Source organism: Rutidosis leptorrhynchoides, chromosome 5 (assembly GCF_046630445.1).
Source record: "Rutidosis leptorrhynchoides isolate AG116_Rl617_1_P2 chromosome 5, CSIRO_AGI_Rlap_v1, whole genome shotgun sequence".
Taxonomy (NCBI): domain Eukaryota; kingdom Viridiplantae; phylum Streptophyta; class Magnoliopsida; order Asterales; family Asteraceae; genus Rutidosis; species Rutidosis leptorrhynchoides.
Window position 1 is genome coordinate 424,093,327 of NC_092337.1, and position 23,415 is coordinate 424,116,741.

The following is a 23,415-nucleotide window of genomic DNA, read 5'->3' on the forward strand; positions in this document are numbered from 1 at the left end:
ATCAGCACACTTCCTGCCAATAAGAGAAGATGACAAGATGGAGAAGTTAGCACGACTGTATTTGAAGGAAGTCGTCTCCAGACATGGAATACCAATCTCTATTATCTCTGATAGGGATGGCAGATTTATTTCAAGATTCTGGCAGACATTACAGCAAGCATTAGGAACTCGTCTAGACATGAGTACTGCCTATCATCCACAAACTGATGGGCAGAGCAAAAGGACGATACAAACGCTTGAAGACATGCTACGAGCATGTGTTATTGATTTCGGAAACAGTTGGGATCGACATCTACCGCTAGCAGAATTTTCCTACAACAACAGCTACCATTCAAGCATTGAGATGGCGCCTTTTGAAGCACTTTATGGTAGAAAGTGTAGGTCACCGATTTGTTGGAGTGAAGTGGGGGATAGACAGATTACGGGTCCGGAGATTATACAAGAAACTACCGAGAAGATCATCCAAATTCAACAACGGTTGAAAACCGCCCAAAGTCGACAAAAGAGCTACGCTGACATTAAAAGAAAAGATATAGAATTTGAAATTGGAGAGATGGTCATGCTTAAAGTTGCACCTTAGAAAGGCGTTGTTCGATTTGGTAAACGAGGGAAATTAAATCCAAGGTATATTGGACCATTCAAGATTATTGATCGTGTCGGACCAGTAGCTTACCGACTTGAGTTACCTCAACAACTCGCGACTGTACATAACACTTTCCAAGTCTCGAATTTGAAGAAATGTTTTGCTAAAGAAGATCTCACTATTCCGTTAGATGAAATCCAAATCAACGAAAAACTTCAATTCATCGAAGAACCCGTCGAAATAATGGATCGTGAGGTTAAAAGACTTAAGCAAAACAAGATACCAATTGTTAAGGTTCGATGGAATGCTCATAGAGGACCCGAGTTCACTTGGGAGCGTGAAGATCAGATGAAGAAGAAATACCCGCATCTATTTCCAGAAGATTCGTCAACACCTTCAACAGCTTAAAATTTCGGGACGAAATTTATTTAACGGGTAGGTACAGTAGTGACCCGAACTTTTCCATGTTTATATATATTAATTGAGATTGATATTTACATGATTAAATGTTTCCAACATGTTAAGCAATCAAACTTGTTAAGATTTGATTAATTGAAATATGTTTCATATAGACAATTGACCACCCAAGTTGACCAGTGATTCACGAACGTTAAAACTTGTAAAAACTATATGATGACATATATATGGATATATATATAGTTAACATGATACTATGATAAGTAAACATATCATTAAGTATATTAACAATGAACTACATATGTAAAAACAAGACTACTAACTTAATGATTTTTAAACGAGACATATATGTAACGATTATCGTTGTAAAGACATTTAATGTATATATATCATATTAAGAGATATTCATACATGATAATATCATGATAATATAATAATTTAAAATCTCATTTGATATTATAAACATTGGGTTAACAACATTTAACAAGATCGTTAACCTAAAGGTTTCAAAACAACACTTACATGTAACGACTAACGATGACTTAACGACTCAGTTAAAATGTATATACATATAGTGTTTTAATATGTATTTATACACTTTTGAAAGACTTCAATACACTTATCAAAATACTTCTACTTAACAAAAATGCTTACAATTACATCCTCGTTCAGTTTCATCAACAATTCTACTCGTATGCACCCGTATTCGTACTCGTACAATACACAGCTTTTAGATGTATGTACTATTGGTATATACACTCCAATGATCAGCTCTTAGAAGCCCATGTGAGTCACCTAACACATGTGGGAACCATCATTTGGCAACTAGCATGAAATATCTCATAAAATTACAAAAATATGAGTAATCATTCATGACTTATTTACATGAAAACAAAATTACATATCCTTTATATCTAATCCATACACCAACGACCAAAAACACCTAAAAACACTTTCATTCTTCAATTTTATTCATCTAATTGATCTCTCTCAAGTTCTATCTTCAAGTTCTAAGTGTTCTTCATATATTTTACAAGTTCTAGTTACATAAAATCAAGAATACTTTCAAGTTTGCTAGCTCACTTCCAATCTTGTAAGGTGATCATCCAACCTCAAGAAATCTTTGTTTCTTACAGTAGGTTATCATTCTAATACAAGGTAATAATCATATTCAAACTTTGTTTCAATTTCTATAACTATAACAATCTTATTTCAAGTGATGATCTTACTTGAACTTGTTTTCGTGTCATGATTCTGCTTCAAGAACTTCGAGCCATCCGAGGATCCGTTGAAGCTGGATCCATTTTTCTCTTTTCCAGTAGGTTTATCCAAGGAACTTAAGGTAGTAATGATGTTCATAACATCATTCGATTCATACATATAAAGCTATCTTATTCGAAGGTTTAAACTTATAATCACTAGAACATAGTTTAGTTAATTCTAAACTTGTTCGCAAACAAAAGTTAATCCTTCTAACTTGACTTTTAAAATCAACTAAACACATGTTCTATATCTATATGATATGCTAACTTAATGATTTAAAACCTGGAAACACGAAAAACACCGTAAAACCGGATTTACGCCGTCGTAGTAACACCGCGGGCTGTTTTGGGTTAGTTAATTAAAAACTATGATAAACTTTGATTTAAAAGTTGTTATTCTGAGAAAATGATTTTTATTATGAACATGAAACTATATCCAAAAATTATGGTTAAACTCAAAGTGGAAGTATGTTTTCTAAAATGGTCATCTAGACGTCGTTCTTTCGACTGAAATGACTACCTTTACAAAAACGACTTGTAACTTATTTTTCCGACTATAAACCTATACTTATTCTGTTTAGATTCATAAAATAGAGTTCAATATGAAACCATAGCAATTTGATTCACTCAAAACGGATTTAAAATGAAGAAGTTATGGGTAAAACAAGATTGGATAATTTTTCTCATTTTAGCTACGTGAAAATTGGTAACAAATCTATTCCAACCATAACTTAATCAACTTGTATTGTATATTATGTAATCTTGAGATACCATAGACACGTATACAATGTTTCGACCTATCATGTCGACACATCTATATATATTTCGGAACAACCATAGACACTCTATATGTGAATGTTGGAGTTAGCTATACAGGGTTGAGGTTGATTCCAAATTATATATAGTTTGAGTTGTGATCAATACTGAGATACGTATACACTGGGTCGTGGATTGATTCAAGATAATATTTATCGATTTATTTCTGTACATCTAACTGTGGACAACTAGTTGTAGGTTACTAACGAGGACAGCTGACTTAATAAACTTAAAACATCAAAATATATTAAAAGTGTTGTAAATATATTTTGAACATACTTTGATATATATGTATATATTGTTATAGGTTCGTGAATCAACCAGTGGCCAAGTCTTACTTCCCGACGAAGTAAAAATCTGTGAAAGTGAGTTATAGTCCCACTTTTAAAATCTAATATTTTTGGGATGAGAATACATGCAGGTTTTATAAATGATTTACAAAATAGACACAAGTACGTGAAACTACATTCTATGGTTGAATTATCGAAATCGAATATGCCCCATTTTATTAAGTCTGGTAATCTAAGAATTAGGGAACAGACACCCTAATTGACGCGAATCCTAAAGATAGATCTATTGGGCCTAACAAACCCCATTCAAAGTACCGGATGCTTTAGTACTTCGAAATTTATATCATATCCGAAGGGAGTCCCGAAATGATGGGGATATTCTTATATATGCATCTTGTTAATGTCGGTTACCAGGTGTTCACCATATGAATGATTTTTATCTCTATGTATGGGATGTGTATTGAAATATGAAATCTTGTGGTCTATTATTATGATTTGATATATATAGGTTAAACCTATAACTCACCAACATTTTTGTTGACGTTTTAAGCATGTTTATTCTCAGGTGATTATTAAGAGCTTCCGCTGTCGCATACTTAAATAAGGACGAGATTTGGAGTCCATGCTTGTATGATATTGTGTAAAAACTGCATTCAAGAAACTTATTTTGTTGTAACATATTTGTATTGTAAACCATTATGTAATGGTCGTGTGTAAACAGGATATTTTAGATTATCATTATTTGATAATCTACGTAAAGCTTTTTAAACCTTTATTGATGAAATAAAGGTTATGGTTTGTTTTAAAATGAATGCAGTCTTTGAAAAACGTCTCATATAGAGGTCAAAACCTCGCAACGAAATCAATTAATATGGAACGTTTTTAATCAATAAGAACGGGACATTTCATGCGTAGCGTACTTCACTTTGTCCTCTTCAGTACACTTACTTATGGTAAACACCGATTCGACCTTCTCGGTCCACCGTTTCAATCCGATCGGTCCTTCGGTTCCATCAAATTCCAAAGGTTTGCAGGCAGTGAATTCTTTGTAGGTGCATCTTACACGATTTCCTGTACTGCTAGATCCAAGGTTATTGTTGGTATGTAGCGCAGCCTGTACTGCGGATATGTTTGAAGCTAGAAAAGTACAGAATTCCTCTTCATTCATATTCACGATGTGTCGAGTAGTCGGTGCCATTTCCTTCAAAATAGTCAAATGGAACAAGTTAATCATACAGAATATTAAGAGTAGTTAATAGTATTTCGTAGCATAATATGAACTCATTTATAAAAGCTTTTTCTTCATATTAGCGTTTTATAAGTTTAAATTTGGGTAGTACCTACCCGTTAAGTTCATACTTAGTATCTAATATACAATTCAACTACTACAATTCTATATGAAAAACTGATTATAATAATATTTCGCGTTCAAACTTTTATACAATATTTTACAAACTTACAATACCGCTTATTTTACATAAAGCATGAAATATAGCACACAATAACTTTGATACAAGATAGTTGTGAAGATAATTCTAGCTAGTACACAAGTCGTTCAGCAAAGGCAATAAAGACACGTAATTCATACGTCCAGAAACAAGTCATGCATTCTGGTTTTACTAGGACTACTTCCCATCTTTGGTCTTGTGGAACATAACCGTTATGGCCGTTGATAAGACAGAGTGTTGTAACATCGTCAAAGGGACGATGGTTACGTAATGACCAACAGTCTCGTAATAACCTAAAAACCTCATTTCTTACCCCAATTACCGACTCCGTCACTTGTGGGAACGTTTTGTTTAATAGTTGTAGCCCGATGTTCTTTTTCTCACTTTGGTGAGAAGCGAACATTACTAACCCGTAAGCATAGCATGCTTCTTTATGTTGCATGTTAGCCGCTCTTTTCTAAATCATGAAGTCCTATATTCGGATACATTGAGTCAAAATAATTTCTTAACCCGTTGCGTAAAATAGCATTTGGGTTCTCAGCAATATATGCGTCAAAGTAAACACATCGTAACTTATGGGTTTCCCAATGTGATATCCCCCATCTTTCAAACGAAAGTCTCTTATAAACCAAGACATTCTTGGAACGTTCTTCGAATGTCTTACAAACTGATTTCGCGGTAAATAGTTGTGCCGAAGAATTCTGACCGACTCTAGACAAGATTTCATCAATCATGTCTCCGGGTAGGTCTCTTAAAATATTGGGTTGTCTATCCATTTTGTGTTTTTATACTGTAAAATAGACAAGAGTTAGATTCATAAAAAAAATACTTATTAATACAAGCAATTTTTACATATATCATAAAGCATAAGCACACTATATTACATATATTACACCACACGAATACAACTATCTTATTCCGACTCGCTCGTTTCTTCTTCTTCGGTTTTGGTTCGTTTTGCCAAGTTTCTATGGATATATGATGTTCCCCTAATACGAGCTGTCGTTTTCCACAACGGTTTAGAAAAACCTGGTGGTTTAGAGGTTCCCGGGTCATTGTTACAACTTAAGGGCTTCGGGGGTTGACGATACATATAAAGTTCATCGGGGTTGGAATTAGATTTCTCTATTTTTATGCCCTTTCCCTTATTATTTTCTTTTGCCTTTTTAAATTCAGTTGGGGTAATTTCTATAACATCATCGGAATTCTCGTCGGAATCCGAATTGGTAATCCTCCCAATATTTTGCTTCCTTGGCGGAAACACCATTGACCATAATTAACCTTGGTCGGTTGGTTGAGGATTTTCTTTTACTTAACCGTTTTATTATTTCTATAACGCCATTTGAAGCACTTTACGGTAGAAAGTGCAGATATCCTATCTGTTGGAGTGAAGTAGGAGAAAGACAACTTACTGGACCAGAAATTATTCACGAAACCACCAAAAAGATCATTCAAATACAACAGCGATTGAAAACGGCCATGAGTCGCCAAAAGAGTTATGCTGATGTAAGAAGAAAACCGCTAGAATTTCAAGTGGGCGACAAAGTCATGTTGAAAGTGTCACCCTGGAAAGGCGTTGTACGATTCGGTAAACGAGGAAAGCTAAGTCCTAGGTACGTAGGACCCTTTGAAATCACCGAAAGAATAGGAGCAGTTGCTTATCGATTAAAGCTACCGCAAGAACTTAGTAGTGTTCACGACACATTTCACGTGTCAAATTTGAAGAAATGTTTAGCTGAAGAGGATGTCATAATTCCTCTTGACGAAATACGAATCAATGATAAACTCCATTTTGTCGAAGAACCTGTTGAAATCATGGACCCTGAGGTCAAACAATTAAAACAAAGCAAAATACCGATAGTTAGAGTTCGTTGGAACGCAAGACGAGGACCCGAGTTTACATGGGAACGTGAGGATCAAATGAAACAAAAGTATCCACATTTGTTCTCTGATATTGAAATGTCCCGTTCTTATTGATTAAAAACGTTCCATATTAATTGATTTCGTTGCGAGGTTTTGACCTCTATATGAGACGTTTTTCAAAGACTGCATTCATTTTTAAAACAAACCATAACCTTTATTTCATAAATAAAGGTTTAAAAAGCTTTACGTAGATTATCAAATAATGATAAACTAAAATATCCTGTTTACACACGACCATTACATAATGGTTTACAATACAAATATGTTACATCGAAATCAGTTTCTTGAATGCAGTTTTTACACAATATCATACAAACATGGACTCCAAATCTTGTCCTTATTTTAGTATGCAACAGCGGAAGCTCTTAGTATTCACCTGAGAATAAACATGCTTTAAACGTCAACAAAAATGTTGGTGAGTTATAGGTTTAACCTATATATATCAAATCGTAACAATAGACCACAAGATTTCATATTTCAATACACATCCCATACATAGAGATAAAAATCATTCATATGGTGAACACCTGGTAACCGACATTAACAAGATGCATATATAAGAATATCCCCATCATTCCGGGACACCCTTCGGATACGATATAAATTTCGAAGTACTAAAGCATCCGGTACTTTGGATGGGGTTTGTTAGGCCCAATAGATCTATCTTTAGGATTCGCGTCAATTAGGGTGTCTGTTCCCTAATTCTTAGATTACCAGACTTAATAAAAAGGGGCATATTCGATTTCGATAATTCAACCATAGAATGTAGTTTCACGTACTTGTGTCTATTTTGTAAATCATTTATAAAACCTGCATGTATTCTCATCCCAAAAATATTAGATTTTAAAAGTGGGACTATAACTCACTTTCACAGATTTTTACTTCGTCGGGAAGTAAGACTTGGCCACTGGTTGATTCACGAACCTATAACAATATATACATATATATCAAAGTATGTTCAAAATATATTTACAACACTTTTAATATATTTTGATGTTTTAAGTTTATTAAGTCAGCTGTCCTCGTTAGTAACCTACAACTAGTTGTCCACAGTTAGATGTACAGAAATAAATCGATAAATATTATCTTGAATCAATCCACGACCCAGTGTATACGTATCTCAGTATTGATCACAACTCAAACTATATATATTTTGGAATCAACCTCAACCCTGTATAGCTAACTCCAACATTCACATATAGAGTGTCTATGGTTGTTCCGAAATATATATAGATGTGTCGACATGATAGGTCGAAATATTGTATACGTGTCTATGGTATCTCAAGATTACATAATATACAATACAAGTTGATTAAGTTATGGTTGGAATAGATTTGTTACCAATTTTCACGTAGCTAAAATGAGAAAAATTATCCAATCTTGTTTTACCCATAACTTCTTCATTTTAAATCCGTTTTGAGTGAATCAAATTGCTATGGTTTCATATTGAACTCTATTTTATGAATCTAAATAGAAAAAGTATAGGTTTATAGTCGGAAAAATAAGTTACAAGTCATTTTTGTAAAGGTAGTCATTTCAGTCGAAAGAACGACGTCTAGATGACCATTTTAGAAAACATACTTCCACTTTGAGTTTAACCATAATTTTTTGATATAGTTTCATGTTCATAATAAAAATCATTTTCCCAGAATAACAACTTTTAAATCAAAGTTTATCATAGTTTTTAATTAACTAACCCAAAACAGCCCGCGGTGTTACTACGACGGCGTAAATCCGGTTTTACGGTGTTTTTCGTGTTTCCAGGTTTTAAATCATTAAGTTAGCATATCATATAGATATAGAACATGTGTTTAGTTGATTTTAAAAGTCAAGTTAGAAGGATTAACTTTTATTTGCGAACAAGTTTAGAATTAACTAAACTATGTTCTAGTGATTACACGTTTAAACCTTCGAATAAGATAACTTTATATGTATGAATCGAATGATGTTATGAACATCATTACTACCTCAAGTTGCTTGGATAAACCTACTGGAAATGAGAAAAATAGATCTAGCTTCAAAGGATCCTTGGATGGCTTGAAAGTTCTTGAAGCAGAATCATGACACGAAAACAATTTCAAGTAAGATTTCCACTCGAAATAAGATTGTTATAGTTATAGAAATTGAATTAAAGTTTGAATATGATTATTACCTTGTATTAGAAAGATAACCTACTGTAAGTAACAAAGGTTTCTTGATCTTGGATGATTACTTGGAATGGATTTAGAAAATTTGGAAGTAAACTTGCAATCTTGGAAGTATTCTTGATTTTATGAAACTAGAACTTTTGGAATTTATGAAGAACACTTAGAACTTGAAGATAGAACTTGAGAGAGATCAATTAGATGAATAAAATTGAAGAATGAAAGTGTTTGTAGGTGTTTTTGGTCGTTGGTGTATGGATTAGATATAAAGGATATGTAATTTTGTTTTCATGTAAATAAGTCATGAATGATTACTCATATTTTTTAATTTTATGAGATATTTTATGCTAGTTGCCAAATGATGGTTCCCACATGTGTTAGGTGACTCACATGGGCTGCTAAGAGCTGATCATTGAAGTGTATATACCAATAGTACATACATCTAAAAGCTGTGTATTGTACGAGTACGAATACGGGTGCATACGAGTAGAATTGTTGATGAAACTGAACGAGGATGTAATTGTAAGCATTTTTGTTAAGTAGATGTATTTTGATAAGTGTCTTGAAGTCTTTCAAAAGTGTATGAATACATATTAAAACACTACATGTATATACATTTTAACTGAGTCGTTAAGTCATCGTTAGTCGTTACATGTAAATGTTGTTTTGAAACCTTTAGGTTAACGATCTTGTTGAATGTTGTTAACCCATTGTTTATTATAACAAATGAGATGTTAAATTGTTATATTATCATGATATTATGATATATAATATATCTTAGTATGATATACATACAGTTAAATGTCGTTACAACGATAATCGTTACATATATGTCTCGTTTCGAAATCATTAAGTTAGTAGTCTTATTTTTACATATGTATTTCATTGTTAATACACTTAGTAATATATTTACTTATCATTTAACATAATTAACCAAGTGTATCAATATCTTAATATGATTCATATGTACCTAGTAATACGTTGTTATAACGATAATCGTTATATATATCGTTTTCGAGTTTCTTAAATTAATAGTCTCATTTTTATGTATATAACTCATTGTTAAAATACCTAATGAGATACATACTTATAATAAAATCATGTTAACTATATATATAACCATATATATGTCATCGTATAGTTTTTACAAGTTTTAACGTTCGTGAATCACCGGTCAACTTGGGTGGTCAATTGTCTATATGAAACCTATTTCAATTAATCAAGTCTTAACAAGTTTGATTGCTTAACATGTTGGAAACACTTAATCATGTAAATAACAATTTCATTTAATATATATATAAACATGGAAAAGTTCGGGTCACTACAGTACCTACCCGTTAAATAAATTTCGTCCCGAAATTTTAAGCAGTTGGAGGTGTTGACATATCTTCTGGAAATAAATGCGGGTATTTCTTCTTCATCTGATCTTCACGCTCCCAGGTGAACTCGGGTCCTCTACGAGCATTCCATCGAACCTTAACAATAGGTATCTTGTTTTGTTTAAGTCTCTTAACCTCACGATCCATTATTTCGACAGGTTCTTCAATGAATTGAAGTTTTTCATTGATTTGGATTTCGTCCAACGGAATAGTGAGATCTTCTTTAGCAAAACATTTCTTCAAATTTGAGACGTGGAAAGTGTTATGTACAGCCGCGAGTTGTTGAGGTAGCTCCAGTTGGTAAGCTACTGGTCCGACACTATCTATAATCTTGAATGGTCCAATGTACCTTGGATTTAGTTTCCCCCGTTTACCAAATCGAACAACGCCTTTCCAAGGTGAAACCTTAAGCATGACCATTTCTCCAATTTCAAACTCTATATCTTTTCTTTTACTATCCGCGTAGCTCTTTTGTCGACTCTTGGCGGTTTTCAATCTTTGTTGAATTTGGATGATTTTCTCGGTAGTTTCTTGTATTATCTCCGGACCCGTAATCTGTCTATCCCCCACTTCACTCCAAAAAATCGGAGACCTGCACTTTCTACCATAAAGTGCTTCAAACGGCGCCATCTCAATGCTTGAATGGTAGCTGTTGTTGTAGGAAAATTCTGCTAACGGTAGATGTCGATCCCAACTGTTTCCGAAATCAATAACACAAGCTCGTAGTATGTCTTCAAGCGTTTGTATCGTCCTTTCGCTCTGCCCATCAGTTTGTGGATGATATGCAGTACTCATGTCTAGACGAGTTCCCAATGCTTGCTGTAATGTCTGCCAGAATCTTGAAATAAATCTGCCATCCCTATCAGAGATAATAGAGATTGGTATTCCATGTCTGGAGACGACTTCCTTCAAATACAGTCGTGCTAACTTCTCCATCTTGTCATCTTCTCTTATTGGCAGGAAGTGTGCTGACTTGGTGAGACGATCAACTATTACCCAAATAGTATCATAACCACTTGCAGTCCTTGGCAATTTAGTAATGAAATCCATGGTAATGTTTTCCCATTTCCATTCCGGGATTTCAGGTTGTTGTAGTAGACCTGATGGTTTCTGATGTTCAGCTTTGACCTTAGAACACGTCAAACATTCTCCTACATATTTACATTAATTCACATCTGTAATTTGTTCTCTATTTGATACTACATTTGATTGTCTGTTTTGAACGGTCTAAATGGCTAAAGAGTCTCATAATATAAAAATCTATAACCATGTACAGATTCATAAAGTTGTGTTGAACAGATTATTGGTAACAAGTAGACTTAGTTTTCAATGTTCATACTAATACTCTATGCAAGGTCCTTACTCTACTATTGTTTGAACTTTAAAGCATGAGATGCTTAACATCATCTATTGTTATACTATGTGTGTTTAGAAAGATATAGGTATTATGAAAATACCCCAAAGATGTGTCACCGCATGAGGTTAACAGCGAATTTTTAACTCTTCAAACGTGTATGAAAGAAGTTTTAAAGATACTTGAAGGTAACAATTACTTTTTTTTTTTTTTTTTGCGAAAAAAACGAAAACTCATATAGAACTGAGAATGTTATCCAAAGGAAAACGCCTTCAACAGAAAATACAAAATGACATAGAAAGCATTATCTAAATAAAAATTATCTATAAACGAGCTTCCCTAACGTCCCAAACAACCATACAAACGAACTAATTCAAAACTAAAATCGAAAATTACACAAAGAAACAAGGAGCAAGAGCAACTGAAGAAAGCAAGACGGAACACAAACATTAACCTCGAGGACCGGCCCTCTTTAATTTACCATTGACCGTCTCTTTCAAAAAATTCTTCCCGGATCGATTCTCAATCTTGTAAGATAAAACATTAGCGGAACCATCACCCGACGCGCTCTCCTCGACCAAACGTGTCATCATAACATCGAATGCCGTGAAAGCCTCCATGGACATACTTCCTGTGATGACCCGGAAAATTTTGACTTATTTAAACCAATTCTATATACGATTTTTTTTTATTTTGACACGTTAAACAAAGTCTGTTAGATTGAGTCTCAAAATTTTAGAACTGTTTCATATATACAATTACCTTTGACTACTCTCGATAATTCATGAACAATTATATGTATGTATATATATATATATATATGTACAAGTAAAAATGACTTTGCTACAGTAAAATACTATTTGCTACAGTAAAACATTATTTGCTACAGTGAAACCGTATTTGCTACAGTAAAATACTATTTACTGCAGTGAAACCATATTTTGCTACAGTGCTACAGTGAAAACGGCTTTGCTACAGTGAACACTATTTGCTACAGTAAACACTATTTGCTGCATTAACACTATTTGATGTCGACGAACTAGAAAACAAGCAGAAATGAGCTGTCCAGCTTAGCCATGCGATCGCATGGCAAAATCACTGAAAACCCATGCGATCGCATGGGGACCAAAAACACTATTTGCTACAGTAAATATTATGTCGACGAACTAGCAAACAAAACGCCATGCGATCGCATGGCAAAAGCACTGAAAACCCATGCGATCGCATGGGGACCAAAATCAGGAAACATGCCTATAAAAGGCCAGCTTACTCGACGTATTATTTACACTTTTTTTTCTTTAATCAATATTTATATTTATATTATAATTATAATTTTAAATTTAAGTTTAATAATAATAAGGTATATACAAGGGTGTTTTTAATTCGGGTTTCAAACCGCTTTAAGCTAAGGAAGTATTGGGTATTGTTCGGGGTATTGTTCTTGAATCCAAGGCCAACCATACAGTCGTCTACCATCATTACGTTTACGCAATTTGCCTACAATATTGAGTCTCAATATTGAACTGTGAGTTATAGTCTCCCTTTTTAAATACTTTAAATATTTTTGGGCTGAGAATACATGCAATTTATTTTAAACGCGATGACACAAGTACATACTAAATTCTACACTGAGTTAAACCGAAAATCCCTTAGCTTTGGTAACTAGTAGCTGCCAGTACATAGGATATGGACTGGTGGGCGCGAATAATTGTATATGGATCCATAGGGCTTGACATCCCCGTCCGAGCTAGAGCGCTAGCCTTTTAACGGACGTATGTTATTTGAGTTTAAGACACGTTGGTTTGCATGTATTAAAACGAATGGGGTAATTATCACTATAGCGTTAAGTTTAGTTACCAGGGTGCTCTGTTACGTAGAATCTATTGATAAACTTTTGATGAAATCTTGTGGTCTATCTTTATATATGTTTATGACTCGAGCAATTAAACCTATAACTCGCCAACATTCGTGTTGACTTTTAGCATGTTTTATTCTCGGGTCCTTAGAATGCTTCCGCTGTGATGTGCTGGTTGCCTGCATGGAGTCTCTCATGCTTTGTACAAAGTTTATTGCATTCAAAATAAAACTGCGTCGTGTAATAAATAATTGGACTGTGATGTCAACCTGTAAATTAAAGACTTATGTATTTCGGGGTTTTGCTTATACCTAAGCACTCGCCCACATATTTATAACTTTCTATGTTTAGAAAGTCACTTATTTTAATGAATGCAATATTTTATCAAAACGTATCATATAGAGGTCAAAACCTCACTGTGAAATCAATGATTAACGTGCCGCGTCAATAGCGATTTTAACGGGTCGTTACACTTCCTCTCCCAGTTGTCGATAAGCCACCATCCCTTCCATCTTGAGGTCCTAAAAACAATATTTGAATTGCGTCCCCATAATTCACGTCATCAATTTTATCTTTAAGTTTAAGCTGATAACAATTATGTTATTACCTCTTATATATGTCCATCATTTAATTTGTCTTTATACATCATTTTACATGTTAATGTTAATTTATCAATTTATCAAATGTTTATAAAATATAGACTCCAGCTTCAAGCTTAAATACAATTAAAAAATAGACTCCAACTTCTAGCTTAAATACAAGCTCCAACTACAAACTCTTAACAATTTTTCCATAACGCACTAAATACCTAAATCAGTTTGGTTCAACCATTACTAAACATGTAAACTTCTTGAGTTTAATTTTAAACTATTAGTAGTATCAATTATCAATCATCAATTATCAATTATTTTATCCTCTAGAACTACATTTATACAAAATTATACCGATAATATTTACTTTTCAAAGACTCGTATTAAGGATTCAAATCTAATTTTTACTTCGATTCAGATACAAAGTGTAGATTGGTTGGATCTTGTTGAACCTAAACAAAATCTCATTTGCAATAATTTGTTTAACATAGTATTCTGCTGCTTCATGATGTCGAAGTCCTAAATAGTCGAAGTTTAAATGCGGCATAAACAATCATAATCTAGGCAGTGAAACGATAACAAAATAGCCAATAAACGAAGAAGCTGGTGAAAGAAACCAACATGAGCAGAGCATGAAGGTACCTTTCAAGCAGTTTCAGCTAATGCATACACAAATAGCAACAAAAATACGATCACATAATCAAGGATCTGTCTGTCCATTCAGTCAGATATGATCGGCAAATATGAATTATAACCTACTTACAAGGCCCACTAACAACATTCATTACTAAATTCAAAAGATGCATTTAGAGAAAAGAATATAGAAAATGAATACTTGTTTCTTGTTGATACCTTGAATCTTTACCCCAGCAGTGTGTCAAAAAAATTTCAACACAACTGCATTACAAATAGTGCTCTCAGATGCCACAAATTAGATTACTGCAAAAATGATATGATATAGATATGTTTCTCCCCCATAACCGTCTTTAACAAGTCAAAATCGAACAGAACCTCATGGTCAAAAGGTTAATTTTTCTTGGTTCTGAACTGATCCTTGAGCAAAGTAAATTTCTTTTTGCACTGATTAACAGTTTTCCCAGGAACAGCAGCTGCAACTCGCTCCCACCTCTGGTTAGCTTCTTTCGGGAACGTCTTTAAAGCTTGAACCAGTGCTTTTTCTTGAACTGCGGACCATGCATCCAGATCCGAAGTTGACCCGTTTGCCAAACCATTTGAAACACCGTTTGAAACAACAGGTTCAGCTGTTTCAACTGGGCTAGCACTGGAAGATGCACCAACACTTTCCTCTCGAGTTGTAAGGGGAGATGAAATTGACTGTCCGGGTTTTTTCTTTTCAAGAAACGAATCAAACGCTTTTGTGGGGTCGGGTTTTTGGAGAAGCTCATTTTTGGTGGCCTTAAGGATCTCATCCACCGAACGTCCAGTGCCGATGTGCTCTGAAATAACCTCCCACCTTCTTGAAGTTCCCTTAGGGTACTTCTTTACCCCTTTCCTCAAAAGCTCAATCTCTTCTTTCGACCAAGGTGTTTCCTTTTTCTTGGAACTACTTTTAGGACCAGTTCCGTTGACTTTTGTTGACCCGTTTCGTTGACTATTTGTTGAAGCATAGTCTATTTGAGACAGATCAGCATTCTTAAGTGCTTCTTTTAGTAATTCAGCTTGCACGGATTCTTCCTTTGATTCCATATTGTCGCACAAGTCCTTTAGTTTTAACATGTCGAGTGCCATACACAGATCTTCCACATCACCCTCTGTCAGATTACACAAATGTTGAGACACAACGTTTGTTGATAAAGTTCGAAGACGAGATCGTTCTTTACGTAGCAATTTCTTTTCTTTCTCTTTTATCTTCTTTTGTTGTGATGCAGCTTCAGCAGCTTGTTTTTCTTCTTCTTCTTTCTTAAGCCTTTCTTCTTCTGCAATTCTAGCAGCTTCCTCTTCTTGTTGTTTCTTTACAATGTATTTGGCTTCTTTTTTCTTCTGTTTTTCTGCCTTTAACATTTCCTTTCTTTTTAGCACTCGTGGGTCCCGTTTATAAGCATTGTCAACAAGAGACCGAATTCTTGTATGTTCTTCTTTTCGAGCTTTCTCTGACAGTTTTGCATTCTGTCTTTCCATCCACCTTTTATGGTCACGTGATTCAGCTTCATCAAGATCAAATTCATCATCATGTGGGAATTCTCTCCAACTTTTGAACGCGTACCAAAAATCATAGAAAGAATCAACATCTTTAATGGATGAATTTTCATCTCCTAATGAAGGTATTGGTTGATTAACTGACCAACGTCCGTTTCTCAAAAAAGCGGGACCAAAAACCTTGAAGAAATCTTGAGGGGCACAATCAGTTGGAATTTCATCATCAAACTCATCAGTTGAGTCAAAAATTCTTCTCTTCACAGGATCCATTAAAACCTCGTATGCTTCTTGAATTGCCTTGAAATGGTTCTCAATTTCATCTTTTTTCGCTTGTTTAGCAGATTCTGTTTTCTCTAAAAGAAGAAGAGCCGCCTGTTTGTCAGGATGATGTTTTAACGCAGTGTCACGATAGCTTTTCTTAAGTTGCTCCTCAGTTGCTAAATACCTTAAATGACCCAAACCCAATAATGCATAATGGTCTTGTTGGACGACTCCATCTTTAGACTTCTTTTTACCTTTGCTGCTGCTATATGAATCAGATGATTGCATATACTCTTGTTCTTTTTCTTTCGACAAATTCTCATTTTCGTTATCATCTTCTACTTTTTCTTCCATAAAACAACCAGAGAGTTTAAGTGCAACATCATGAAATGAATGCCCAGCAGGTTCGAAACGTGAAGCCTTCAGAGGAAGAGAATTTGAAGACACGTAGATTGGTTTGCCATTTAAAAGCTCGTCTGAATAGGTAATTTGAAGAATGCTTGCTTTGGCTGCCATTGTTACAGCAAACCAAGCATCCACAGCTCTGAACTACATTCAAAAAGTACAATTAATGAAACAGAGTCCAAATATATAAGCTTAGATATATGTACTAAACATCATACCATATTAAATAAATAACGTGATTTACATCTATGCAAAGTTGCAAACCATATCAGTCATGCCACCCCGTACAGACAATAGTGCAAACAAAGAAGAATGTATCATTTTCTACACGTGATTTATTTTATAAAATTTTTATAGACCTCAAAAAGTTGTCTAATTTTCTTCCAGAAAAGGGAAAAAAAAACTTGCTTTGCACACGAAATGCAAAAGTAAGCCTTTCTACCCTCTCATATTCTACTCTACATCAACCTCTACTTCAAATATAATACAAGAACTACACATATATCCATAAATGACGAAAAATTATTCGCACTGTTACATTCATAGCCTTCTTGTGTGACATTATCCATTTAGCAACAGTGTAATCGTGCGCTATGGAATATCAGCACCTTCAAAATGGTTACAAATTTTAACATGTTTCCATGTATACAGATCAATAGATGAGCAAAACAACCAGTATAAATATATAACCTTTTATTGTTTATGACAAGTCACTGTTCCTTTATAAATAATCAAATCATTCAACCGAAGTTTCAAGAACTTGTTAAATCGGATAGAACATAAAATTATTGTATGATATAAACAAAATATTATAGTTACAGCAATAACAAAAGTATAAACATCTAATCTAAATCAAATCAACGAACCCGATATCGCATGATGATGATAATACTTAGATATTTCAACAATTAGTATCGATTTAGTTGTGTTTAGGTAAACAGTTCGTATAGATTGATAGATAAACGAGGATATACAATTTATAGCAAACAATTACATGAATTAGGGTTACCTGGTAGACGAATCGATGTAGCGAATAGGATGAAGCTGCGGGAAAGAAAAAATGGAAATGTGAAATTAGGGTTTGAAGTGAATGGAGAGAGAGGCGGAAATAGATGTGTGAGAGTGAAAGATTTGGGGTTTAGGGTTTGATATGTTTTTGGCTTCAAGCGGCTTAACTAGGAAACAGTATTAAACAAATTAATTAAATTTCAAAACTTATTTAATTAAAATTTTTTATCAAACCAATTTAATTATTCTTTTTTTATTACGGAGTATTATTCAGGAACTAAAAGTTACATTTGACTTTTCACTAGAAAAATAACGCCCGCGCGATGCGGCGGGGGCCTTTCAGATTGCGTATTCATATTTAACGTAGCGTCATGTATTTACTGAATTAAAAACATGTTTTTACCGGTATATTTGAAAACACGTGGTTAGTACCTAGTATATACCTAAGGACTTCGCGTTTTTAACGCTAGAAAATCGCATAAAAAAGGAACAGAATCATCGATATGATGTGGTTAGTTTATGTTGTTTATTATATGTGTACGTATATGTATGAGAAAAATATCCCGAAATATTTAACGTTTTTTAAAAACAGCTCATTTCGCGCATAGCTAGTTGCGTTGTGTTCGTAAAATTATTTCGAGTTGAACGGTGAAGTCGGGAAAATTTAGCTCTCGGCGAGCAGGGAGATATGGCTCGTTGAAAATTTGGGTGGAGTTTATTTACTTCTGAAAAATTTGTAAATCCAACATAGTTTCGGGGGGGGGGGGGGGGGGGGGGGGGTACCTGAAAATTGGTGGTGTCGTTTTTGTTTGATGGGACGACCAAATTTTGCACTCTCTTTAGCATATATATAAATTATATAACTAGGAAAATACCGGCCCGCAAGATGCGGCGGGACCTTTCGGGTTGCATATTTATATTTAACATAGTGTTATGTATTTACAGAATTAAAAACGCGTTGCTACGGGTATGGTTGAAAACACGTGGTTAGTACCTAGTATGCGTAATGGACTCTACGTTTTTAACGTCGGAAAAACCGCATAATAAGGGGAACAAAACCATTGATATGATGTGGTTAGTTTCGGTTGTTTATTATACCTGTAGGTAAATGTATAAAAAACCACGAAATATTTAGCATTTTTTTAAAAACAGTTTGTTTCGCACATAGCTAATTACGTTGCGTTCGTAAAATTATTTCGAATTGAATGGTGATGTCGAAAAATTTTAAATCGAAGCGGGCGTAAAAATGTGGTCCGTTAAAAATTTAGGTGGATTTTGTTTAAATTTTTTAATTAAATAATAATTTTACAGTTTTTACTCCTGAAAAGTTGATATGTTTAACATTGTTTGGTGGGGAGTTTGGTAACTGTTTTGTTGTTGTCGTTTGTTAAGCGTGGGGAGGCTCAAACGTCATAAATTTCGACCCCTTTTAGTATATAGAATAAAAAAAATAAATGAACACTATTTATGACATATTTTCAGTAAATCTCGTTATTTCTCCCCGATATCTCTCCGAGATCTCGTTTTTGGAAGGTAGCCGAGACGAGATGTCCATCTCCCGAGATTTCTTGGTCAACATGTTCAAACTTGGTCAAAGTCACGATTTCTCGAATTTTCTCGCTCATTTTTAGAATTTTCTCATTATATCTCGAATTTTCTCACATATTTATCGGATTTTTTTGTAAAATCTCGTAAAAATGTACATAAGTATACATTTATTTATTAATTTTTTTATAATTATATTAAAAAACTAAAAAGCCAACGTAAGTCAACGTCTGAGATCTCCCCGAGATTTTTCTGAGATGTCCAGATCTCTTCAAAAATGTCTAAACGAGATCTCTCCGAGATCCAAGTTCTTCAACCTTCCATATTTCTTCTCCGGTCACAAGTCACGACTTATACAGAGTATCTATCATTAAGGTGCAATTTTGTTTTTACATACTTGAGCTTTATTCACAAATGAAATGAGCAGAATCTTTAAGTATTAATTTTAAAGTTAATATTTTTAATATAAAGTTATATATTTTTATCAATATGTTAATGCTCTAAATTTGAAATTAAGTATGCAAAGTACTTTATAATATGAAATTAATATTAATAATATTACAATAGAGCAAAAGTGGGTTACTATTGATGAATAGTAGCCCACTTAGAGGTTATTAAGAAATATTTGGTTTTAGTTATGAGTAACTAACAAAAATGTAACAGCAGCTGGGTGGTTAAGCATATGTTGTCGTGACTGATGGTTGTAGGTTCGATTCCTGCAGCTGATTTTTTTTTAAAAAAAATTTAGTAGGCACCAGCTTTTTGGTAGTTGGGCCCAGCGTAGCGGGCTGTGTAACGACCCGGGATTTTCCGACTTATATTATTAATATTTATTATTAATACTTGCGTGTTAATAAATGTATTCTTATACATTTTACTTGTTACCGTATTTGACTTTTCATGTCCCGACTTGTCTTTGTGACACACGCTTTTCACGAATAATATTTCGAATATTATTTACATTCATAATTAATTATTATTAATTATTTCTAATTAACTAATGTAAGTAGTTAATTACTTGGACTTTTATTAATTTGTTGCATACTTATACATGGGCTTTTGTTAATGGACTTGAACTATCAAAGCCCACCCTACTTTTCTTAATGGACTACTAGTAAGCCCACTACTATGCTAATGACTCTTTGAAGTTAAACAAGATTAATTAAGTTAAGTGTTGGAGACAAATATGTCTCAAGCATGCATGACCACCTTTTCCATGTATTTGGCTTTATACTCTTCCTAGCATACACCATCCTCCCACACTTGAAAGCACAAAGTTGACTACCCTTTTGGAGCACCTAAACCGTCGGCCTTTTGTGGCATGGGAGGGAGTTCAATTCTTTTTTTTTTTTTTGTTACTTATACACTAGCATTACTTCATTTCACACACTCCATTCTTACACTACTTTCTTTTCTCCAAACTTTCTCTCTAAATTGTAAGTAAGAAATTTTATTTTTCTTTCTTCTTTTTCCTTTAAAATCACCAAGTATCATCATCATGTTATTTACTAGTTTGTTGTTTGTTGTTAAAGATCAAACTTTCTAGTTTGTATCTTCATGGATCTTGCTTCTTTCATCCTTTGTTTTGATGAAAAACCAAGAACAAGGATCTAAGCTTGTTAGCTTATGGTTCTACACTTGAGATATTATAAAGATCTAAAGTTCATAAGCTTTAAGATCTTACTTGTGTTCATGTTTTGTAAACTTAAGGTTTATTTTCTTAAGATCCAAGCTTTGGCTTGAATCTTCTTAAGTATGAAACAAACATGAACTTGTTACTTGTAACTTTAGTTGATTACTTTATTTTTTTATTTTAAATTCATGATTGTATAATTTTGGTCAAGTATTACTAGTTAAACTTGATCTCATTTTTCTTGAAACTAAAGTTAAACTTTGTAAGTTCAAGAACATGGAAGTTAAACTTTCTAGTTATAACTTCATACACTTATGTTGGATCTAAGTTTCTATAGCTTATGGTCTTCCAATTTTGTCTAAAACAAAAGCTTATAAGCTTATATATATTTTACAAAATAAAAATCTAAGTTTCATAACTTATGGTTTTATTAAAGTAAAGATCCAAGTTCCATAACTTAGAATTAAACTTATGAACACTAGATCTAGACTTTTTAGTCTAGGATCTTCAAGATCTAACTAAGATCTAAGTTCTACAACTTAAGATCTTGTTTATTTAGTTTACATTCAAGTTTATAGCTTAATATTACTATTAGAACTCATGTATGTGTCGGATCTAAGATCTTGATGTAATTTTGGTTCATCAAACTTCTTACAACCCTTAAATGAGTTGTGCTATTTATCTTAGACATACACTAGTGTCATGATGGTCAAAACTTGGTAAATATGATGCAAACACATCAACGAGTTGTACACTTGAAGCTATAAGCATCAAGGATGAGAACCGTGATGAGCATCAAGCACCAAGAACCCACCGGAGCACTTTGTTTACTGTTTTTGGGATCTGATCAGGCTACTGGGCTACTGGAAAAGTTTATTTCCAGATTTTTCGGTTCGAGTAGATAACTTTTCGTTTAAGACTTGTCTTAATCCGATTTACGGTTTAGGATTTATAGCCTTCCGAAAGTCACTACACCTTTATAACGTTGTGCTGAAATTTCTGACCTACTCGCACTTAAACCGTCATCACGGTCAAACGAAGATGAGTTTGGTTCTGAAAATTGGTTAGTGGTTAAAGGACTCATATACGGAGCCATGGCCACTGGTCTCACCTCATTTCAGTTTGTATAGAGGTCGTGGCATCTGAACGAAGTCAGCCTTTGTTTCGATCTCTATTATTGATTGAAAACTTACTTTACTTTTTACTTATGTTGTTGAATGATGATGATACTTAAGACCTAATTTACATACTTTTAAACCTTTGGGAACGATTTACTGACTTAGTAACTTTTGACTTAGGTTGAGGACCTTTCGGACCAACTACTTGCTTACTTACCTCGTACCGACTTTACTACTTTTCACTGTGAGTTATAGCATCCCTTTTTACTTTAACTATTTTGGGAACTGAGAATACATGCGCTTTTTACGTTTTACATACTAGGCACGAGTATTTAAACTTTATATATGTGTGGGTTATACAACGGCATAAACTTTTACCATTAGCTCGGTAACGTTTAGTCATTGGTTTTTGAACCGGTGAACGCGAATCTTAGATATGGATCTATAGGGTTTGACATCCCCACTCGGGCTAGTAGCGCTAGCATTTAATGGGTGTTTAATACTTCATAAACTTACGCACTCGCCAAGTATACTTTTAGGGGGTGATATTACGTTAAGTTAGTTACCAAGTGCCCACGGTTGAACATATACTCTTCATACTGTTTTGAAATACTGAAATCTCGTGGCCTACCTTACATTACTGTTACATTTAAACTATAGCTCACCAACATTCGTGTTGACGTTTTTAAGCATGTTTTCTCAGGTGCTTAGAGGTTTGATGCTTCCGCTGTAGTTGTCTTGATGTGTAGACTCCCGCTGCTTTTGTTAGAGATGTCTCTGCATGAAACGCTTACCTTGCATTAACAAACTATGTTACTTTTGAAACAATGAATTTGTAATGACCATTGGGTCTCGTACTTATATTAATTGCTTCTATTCGTAGAAGCCTACTATCGTTTGTAAAACTTTTGATGTCGGTTATGACGTCACCCTTTCTTATGAATGCAAACTTAGTTTAAAACAACATATAGTGTTTGACCTTGTAATGATCCTATTGTTGATGATCAGTACACGTTAATTTTGTACGGGGCGTCACATTTGGTATCAGAGCATTGGTTGTAGGGAATTATGTTGCATTAGTGAGTCTAGATCGGACCGAGTAGGATTCACTAATAGGACTAATCTACAACTTGCTAGTTTACTTGTTTTTGCGGAACTTGCTGCATGCTGCAGCTTACTTTTACTGCTATATGTTATATACTGCTACTTGTTTTCACTACTGCGTGC

The 23,415-nt window shown here is 34.0% G+C and overlaps 1 protein-coding gene across 2 annotated transcripts; it reads right to left on the bottom strand.

Annotated features, from left to right (window-relative positions):
* Nucleotides 1–14,626: 14,626 nt before the first annotated feature.
* LOC139846696 (uncharacterized) lies at nt 14,627–18,034 on the bottom strand. 2 transcript variants are annotated; one of them, XM_071836185.1, is made up of 2 exons: nt 17,894–18,034; nt 14,627–17,023 (listed from the first exon to the last, which is right to left on the bottom strand). In XM_071836185.1, exon 2 carries the CDS (start codon nt 16,993–16,995, stop codon nt 15,088–15,090), a length of 1,908 nt encoding a protein of 635 aa, XP_071692286.1. In that variant the 5' UTR covers nt 16,996–17,023; nt 17,894–18,034; the 3' UTR covers nt 14,627–15,087. The 2 variants fall into 2 exon arrangements, with proteins under 2 accessions (XP_071692286.1, XP_071692285.1); XM_071836184.1 differs by having other exon boundaries at nt 14,627–17,028; nt 17,894–18,022.
* Nucleotides 18,035–23,415: the final 5,381 nt, after the last annotated feature.